Genomic DNA, 6854 nt, shown 5'->3' with positions numbered 1-6854 from the left:
GACTAATGACTGCTCGTCATGTCCTCGTCTGCCCGCCACCGCCCCGTTCATCACTCGCTATTACTCCAGCTCAACAGTTGTCCTCTCCCACCCCGCCGTAGCTAGCCCCTCCACGGCCACAGGAAACAATGTTCACGGGTCCAAACAGTCCAAAAAAGGAGGGGCGCGAGGGCAAAGCGATGCAAGTCAACGTTGACCATGTTGCTGTTCGACATGACTGCAGCGTGGAGCAGCACCACAAGTCCCAGATAGAGGTGGAATCCCCTCATGCTGGTTTTGGTCTGGGGCGGACGACCGAGCGTCTGGCCGATAAGAAACATCCATCAGGTTACAATGACAGCGCACGGCGCGGAGCTCCAGACCCCAGACTCCAGTCGCTCAGCGAGATTACACTCCTCGGTGAGAGACCGACACCTTGGGGTTCGAATCACCGGTCCAACACTCTCCAACAAGGCTCCAGGATATACCTATCTTCTCCAAGAGGCACGTATGTACCTCCATACGACAGGCATCATCTACCAGCGTATCACTGCGACAAGCCATCAACACAGGGGGTCGACACTCGCACCGTCATCCCGACAAACTCACCGCGTCTTTTTCCGGCCTCCGTTTGCCATATTGCCTCGGCCGCCCAACCATTCTGCCATCAAGCTTTCCCATGCTCGCTTTTGTCAAGCCAAGGACCTCGGTGCGTCCAGCAGCCTAATTGCACGTCCCTTTTCGACGCGCGACTGCTTCACCGACCTTCCCTTATTGCTACTCACAGACCAGCGACCTAACGTTGCCCAAACTCAGCAGGGTATGTGCCTTCTGTCCGGCTTCCGGAACCGGAACCTAGAATGACTATCACTCACGGTCATCCCCGGGAGCTTCTTCTGGCCAGTGCCGTGGGCAACGTGATCATTGTTGGTCGTATTCTGAAAGAGACCAACTACTATGAAAACACGTCGTCTAGGTCTTGAGTCACACACCAGGTGACACCAGAAAGCCCGCCCAGTACACGTACTGGTCTCGAGTAGCACCGCCACGGCGATGTGTCGGGACCCCTACGAATAGAGGCGCCGCCTTTCCATGCGCCAGTGCCAAGTTGAAATGCAGCACAGGCTGCAGATGAGACACATAAACGTAGGGCAGCTGCAAGCTAACAGCTGCGTCTTCCACGGGAACTTGGCGTGGCTGTCCTAGTCGCCATGTGTTCGCTTGAAATTCGACTGCCAGCACTTTATCGCTGAACAGCGTCATAACCATGGATCGCATTCTAGGTCGCACCGTCGCACACCTATTCTTGTTAGCCTCAAACCACACCTCCAACCGCGACGCGAGGCGCAAATCGAACCGAGCTTCTCCCATACGAAGTGATACGGATTCATGGAGTATGGAGTATGGACACACGCACCGCCCCGCCGGGCAGCAGACATCCTCGCCAAATCCATCCATCTTGACACACATCGGCCCTTTCCAGAGGTTCGTTGCTTGTGGTTACTCCGTACTTCCAGCCAAGCGAAACGACCTACCTGCGCCAATCAAGGGCCCGCCGATCAGGTTGCGGTGCTGGATACACCTTCCACGATAGGCACTCGATCATGCACCCCGGCGCTGTCCCGCCTGATGCTCATGATCCGCACCTTTAACGAGGCACAACTTGTATATCCTCGACAATCGGGCAACCAAGTTCTCTCAGGGCTGTCTATCTCAGGGGCCGCTTCAAAGTTCAGCCCAATTCCCAGGCTCCTGGGGCACTCGCTGCCCAGCAAAGCCGCAAGCGCGCCGTTGCGAAAAGTGTCCCAACGCACGGGTCACCGGGGGTCGTATGTAGTCTTCCGTCGCCGGCCGGTTTGTCCTTGCAAAACGCTCATTAACACAGCAAGCCTCACCTTGGCTTCTCGACCGGGTCATGCTATGATCCTGCTGCCTGGTTTGCTTCCTCTCATCTCCCGGACAAGCCGCAGATGTCAAGCGGCATCCGGAAGCATCCACGCGTCGAAGCGGGCGTTCTCGCGCAAAAAAGTCCCGTTGCAGCCTGCCTCACCGATATCCAACTCCCAAGACCGCGAAGCTACACTACAAACTTTCTTGATTGATAAGGCCGCGGTATGATCTCATTTTCCAACATGCCAGGTAATAAGCTATCAGTTATTGGCCACCTAAGCCCGGCAAAGAGGCAGCGGTGTGTCCAGCGCCGGGGTAAAGGGAAACCCCTATCGGTCGGTCCATTCACCATCCTAATTCTCAGACATGGCCATGCGACTGAGCACACCCGGCGGAACGGTTCCCCGTATTCACCATCCCAGTGACATCAGCCGTGAAGTGGTCTTCTTTCGTTCGGGATGTTGTCAATCTGCGTCCGTTGCTGTCGTCGGCCCCATCTCACCAAAGTCTGCGATTTCTATGGCCTCGTAGCAATTCGGAACTAGCAACTCGCCAGTTATCCAGAAGAGCCGACGAATTACTCGAAATTCTCGCAGATTGGAGTAGAAATTTGGTTGTACCTACTTTCAATGTATCTATTGCAGCGTGTTCGCCACACCTACCGGCAACAACCGACCGTCGTCTCGTGTCTCAACGGTTGATGGTTTGTCCCTGATAATTCCGATGATTTCTCCAACCTTGCCATTTTGGAGACCGACGGCCAGCTCCCACCATCCTTCTTGCTTGCCCATAGGTATCATTGTTCGGCTCGTTTTTCCCCGTTCGTTCAGTCCGCGGGCCGGGCCAGCCCGGCTTACACACGGCGGTGATGGCGACGATCTTTCTCAAAGTGGCATGTCAGTTACATGTCTAGGGGGTGTCAGCAGCCATGGATCATGGTAGCGTTCCCGACGGTTATTACAACGGCTTTTGGAGCTAACATATCTCGCGCTCCCGCAAGTTTGAAGAGCGATCATGATGGGATGTATGCAACAGGCAGTCGAGTTCTGCATGCCTAGGATTAGCGCAGCCGAACGGCTGATAGGGCCACACATTATTGCTCTCCTGTCGCACTCTCGCTTCCTGTGGTGTGCCCAGCCAAACAGACTAACACACTAATCTTTGACTCATAGGGCACGAAAGGTACTGGGTGAATGTCAGCATCGGACTGTCCCGTCGTACTCGGCCCGGGGTCCGGCGCCATGGCTCGAGACCGATGTGAGGGTGCGGGACACACCGGTACTTTTGCTGACCTTGGAATCGCCAGCCTATGATTTCGGTTCCCTGGCCACTTCCACCGTGTACACACAGAGTCGTAGGTGGAAATGTAGCAACCGAGGACACCTCGGATCCTTGGGATCGCATCGTTTCCAAGGAACCATTGCCGCCAAGGTCGATCTCGGTTCTGCATTTCTGCCGTTTGGGAAAATGCAGCATCATTCTGCAACGTTTCCCTTCCTCTGGATTAATGTCATGGATGCAATCATGCATCCCACTTTTCGGCAGATTTGTTGGTTCCACCCCACGCCATTTCGGGGGCGTCCGAGGGGCGGGTTCCCGTCCCCCGCAGAGGAGTCCAGGCTTTACCGCTTACCACGGTATCGGGACGGCGATATCAAATAAATCTCCATGGTGAGAGATAGCGCTAGCGATGAGGCGATAGCATTGCAGAATGGCGATGACCAATGTGTTTTCGATGCGATTGTTTATCGAGTTTGGCACGTCCCCACGCCGCCCTGGGTGTGTTATGTGGTGGGTGGTGTGGTCAGGTGGGTAGATGATTTGTCCTTCCTTTTCAGCTCAGCTTGGTGTCCTTGGAATCTTTGTTAAGATACTCTATCGGATTTTGGAATCTGGTTCGCCTTTCTGTGGCATTGGATTTAGGAGAGGTGACTGCAAAAGCGCCAGCTGAGTGAGGCGAGACACTTCCGTTGCAAGACGTAGCTTTTTTTTCTCTGTGCCGTTTTGCTATTGCTACCCTGGTCTTACAAGGCTCCGTCTTGTGACTCTGTCCCAGAACCCCGGGCATTACCAATGATTCGGTGAGAGAGCATGGTGATGATGTTATCCATGTTCATGTTACTCGGACTGACTGGACAACGAGTTGGACGGGAGTCTTCTCGCACATTACTAGCGAGGCAGATAGGCGGGACCGGGGGGGGGGGATCAACGATGTGACCTTGCCGAAAGGACGTGGTCGTATCGATTCTTCAGCAGGGAGATTGTTTGATTTGATTTGATGCGATTTGATGTGGTAAAGGTCTCTGCCTATGAGGCAGTGCCAACATTTTTTGGGAATTGTAAGGTGATAAGGCTTTTCTTTTCTTTTCTCACATCATCTTTGAGGTTTCAGTATTCTGATATGACGATGACGTTTCTCCGTTGTGTGACGGAGGTGGGAGTTGTATGCATACAGGCAGCAGTCTTACCTCCAACGTGCGGGCGTCTGTGTGATTTCCTGTCATTGTGTGAAATGTGAGATGGATTGGCTGGTGTCTTTTGGTGAGGCTTAGGGGGGGGGGGTTGTACTAAGTCGTGGGCGAGAATAAGTCCTGACCCAAACTGGGAGAGAATCTCTCCGTAGGGTGTCATGTGTATGCTTGCATGCGAAGGGGTTTAAATGGTGGGTGTACAAATCCAACTTAACGTGGAACTGGCTTACACATTCCGGTCCAACCTCCTTGCTTCAAGCACCATCTCACTAGCCGTGGGAGGCTAGCTACCCCCAATTCCATACCTTATCTCGGACATGAGCATCAAGGAGCCTTTATATCTTCCTGGACCGGTGGGCCTGACCGTCGTTGCGTGGTGGTAGGCTGCAGTGCGACGGAGCGGATTCCGAATTGTTGTAATCTTAAGCCAACAGCATCGGCCGTGGACGCGAAGCTGCTGATGCCGTTTCCCGTTACGGAGATGTGTGCTGTTGCGAGGGTCGTTGTCTGATCTAGTTGCCAGACGAGTAGGTTCGAGACGTCTTGGACTCCAGGGACCTGAGGACTACTTGTCAGTCTTTCCGCTTTGCTCTTTACATATCACCCTGCTTCCAGCATTCATATCCCCCCTACACAAGTTAAGATACATGCATTTTAGTGCCGCCTCATCTCTGATCGTTGAGGCATAAGGCGGTAAAGTACATAACAATATAGAAGGTAGACTACTTTACCTTTAGCATCTCCCCCCGGACAAACTCCACGTCAACGCCCGCAGGGACGCTCTCCATCAGGATCTGGCCCGCGCGCCGGCAGAGGGGGCCGGCGGAGAGCACGATTGTAAAGGCGATGAAGATGCCGGTGGCCGGGTCGGCGTAGAAGCGATTAGGAGAGGAGGATTTCCAGATGATGAGGGCGGCGATTATGACGGAGAGGTTGTTGAGAGCGTCGGTTAGGACGTGGAGGAGGACGCCTAGCATGTTGAGGTCGCGGGTGTGGTTGTGGTTGTGGTGCTTGGGAGATGTTGGAGCTGGTGATGGTGTGTTGGCGGGCGAGGGAGGGTCTCTGGACTCGTCGTCAGGGTGTCTGGTTTCTTGAACGTGTTCCTGGTGGTGGGGTTCTGTGTCTTGGGGTCAGGATTCGTTGTATGTGGTTTGGCTGAGGATGCTGCTCACCGTGGAGGAAGCTCAGGACTATGATGTTGAGTGCGAGGCCGATGCAGCCCATGATGAGAACCAATACGGGATCTTCGACATCTATATCGATTTTCCACAATATCAGCCCAAAGCTAATTTATCTACCAAAGGGTTATGATGTTGGCGCTATGGGAGAGGGAGAGAGCTCACGGGGAAGTTGAGTGAATCTCTCAACGGCTTGAAGGAGGATGCTGACGCCCAACGCAAGGAGAAACACGCCGTTGAAGAAGGCTCCTAGGACTTGAGCGCGCTTCCAGCCAAAGGTCAGGTGTTTGGGCGGAGGGATCTCCCTCTCTGAGACCTTTTGGTACATCAGTCTTCAGTTCAGATGTGGTTTATTCGGATTCAAGAAGAAGGTCGTGGAGGTTTGAACAGGGAGGACTTACAATCACTGCTATCAAGGCCACGGCGAATCCTATTAGATCGTTCATCTATATCGTTTTATTAGATATAATGCACCTAACATTTGGATTAGAGGGCGTTGGCTGTAGTTGCCATACATAGTGAAAGGCGTCTGCTATGAGGGCGAGGGACTTTGTGCGGTATCCAATGACCAGCTCTGCGATGAAGAAACCGCCGGATATTGCGATTGTGGCAACAAGACGCTGCTTTTTGCTGATCTTGAACCGAGACATGATCGTTGGGCCTTTTCACGTCCGAGGGTAGTTATCATGGGGCTCCAGCAAATATTTGACTTGAATGTCAATGAAAGCAATAGAAAGGGGGAAGAGTCGACATCGGCAAGAAGAGTAACGTTAAGCCACTCTTGAGTTGAGATTTTCTTTTGTTTCTATCAATGGATCATGGCTTTGAACAGCGGTTGTACAATCACAAACAAAGACGGATGAGTCTCGCACAACCAGGTCATTTCCCCAAGACTCGGGGCACACGGACACAAGACAGATGTGTCCGTCCCGGGCCGGGGTGTTACATACTCACGCAGGAAAGGAAAAGGAAGCACGGAGGTTGTTTCTGTTCTGTAAACAAAGTTTGGGGCTGATGACTCGTAGGTTTCTAGGCATTACGCAGCTTCGCCCGTTCATACTGGGATTATGGAATAGGTTTTTTGAGACTTTTGTAGGAAGGCGAGTAGGACGAAAGGCTGGCTGTTGACTTGGTGGCATCGATTCGGATAGCTGCGTTGTCACTTGTGTGATGCGCCTCCTTGGCGGGGACGAAAGGGTATCAGAGTGTTTGCTTTGGATTAGTTGGAGGTGTCACGAGTTGGTTGTCAATTGCTCTCGGTGAACAGGCTTCAATGAATACCTGTTTGATGCTGAGTTGACGTGTCCAGTTACATTGTTACAAGAGCTTGTGGTGA

At 53.0% G+C, this 6854-nt stretch overlaps 3 protein-coding genes across 3 annotated transcripts; 2 read left to right on the top strand and 1 right to left on the bottom strand.

The window, feature by feature from the left end:
* BDZ83DRAFT_627446 (uncharacterized protein) lies at positions 1-888 on the top strand. Its single transcript, XM_060508632.1, has one exon. The coding sequence runs from the start codon at positions 129-131 to the stop codon at positions 777-779; it is 651 nt and encodes a 216-aa protein (XP_060363054.1). The 5' UTR covers positions 1-128; the 3' UTR covers positions 780-888.
* A 285-nt stretch (positions 889-1173) lies between these two features.
* On the top strand, positions 1174-2345 carry BDZ83DRAFT_406666 (uncharacterized protein). The gene has a single exon (XM_060502885.1). The coding sequence runs from the start codon at positions 1369-1371 to the stop codon at positions 2095-2097; it is 729 nt and encodes a 242-aa protein (XP_060363053.1). The 5' UTR covers positions 1174-1368; the 3' UTR covers positions 2098-2345.
* A 2175-nt stretch (positions 2346-4520) lies between these two features.
* On the bottom strand, positions 4521-6168 carry BDZ83DRAFT_703010 (cation efflux protein; the record flags this gene model as incomplete). The annotated part of the gene is made up of 6 exons (XM_060511472.1): positions 4521-4898; positions 5072-5463; positions 5513-5593; positions 5684-5834; positions 5920-5964; positions 6034-6168. 6 exons carry the CDS (start codon positions 6166-6168, stop codon positions 4665-4667), a joined length of 1038 nt encoding a protein of 345 aa, XP_060363052.1. The 3' UTR covers positions 4521-4664.
* Between the last annotated feature and the right edge of the window lie 686 nt (positions 6169-6854).

The sequence above is a fragment of the Colletotrichum acutatum genome, assembly GCF_030867785.1.
Source record: "Colletotrichum acutatum strain CBS 112980 chromosome Unknown BDZ83scaffold_71, whole genome shotgun sequence".
NCBI lineage: Eukaryota > Fungi > Ascomycota > Sordariomycetes > Glomerellales > Glomerellaceae > Colletotrichum > Colletotrichum acutatum.
This window is presented reverse-complemented; position numbering and strand designations above follow the sequence as displayed.

What these genes read in the sequence shown, in the direction of transcription:
- BDZ83DRAFT_627446 (XM_060508632.1), top strand. Translation starts at nt 129, where the DNA reads ATGTTCACGGGTCCAAACAGTCCAAAAAAGGAGGGGCGCGAGGGCAAA.
- BDZ83DRAFT_406666 (XM_060502885.1), top strand. Translation starts at nt 1,369, where the DNA reads ATGGAGTATGGAGTATGGACACACGCACCGCCCCGCCGGGCAGCAGAC.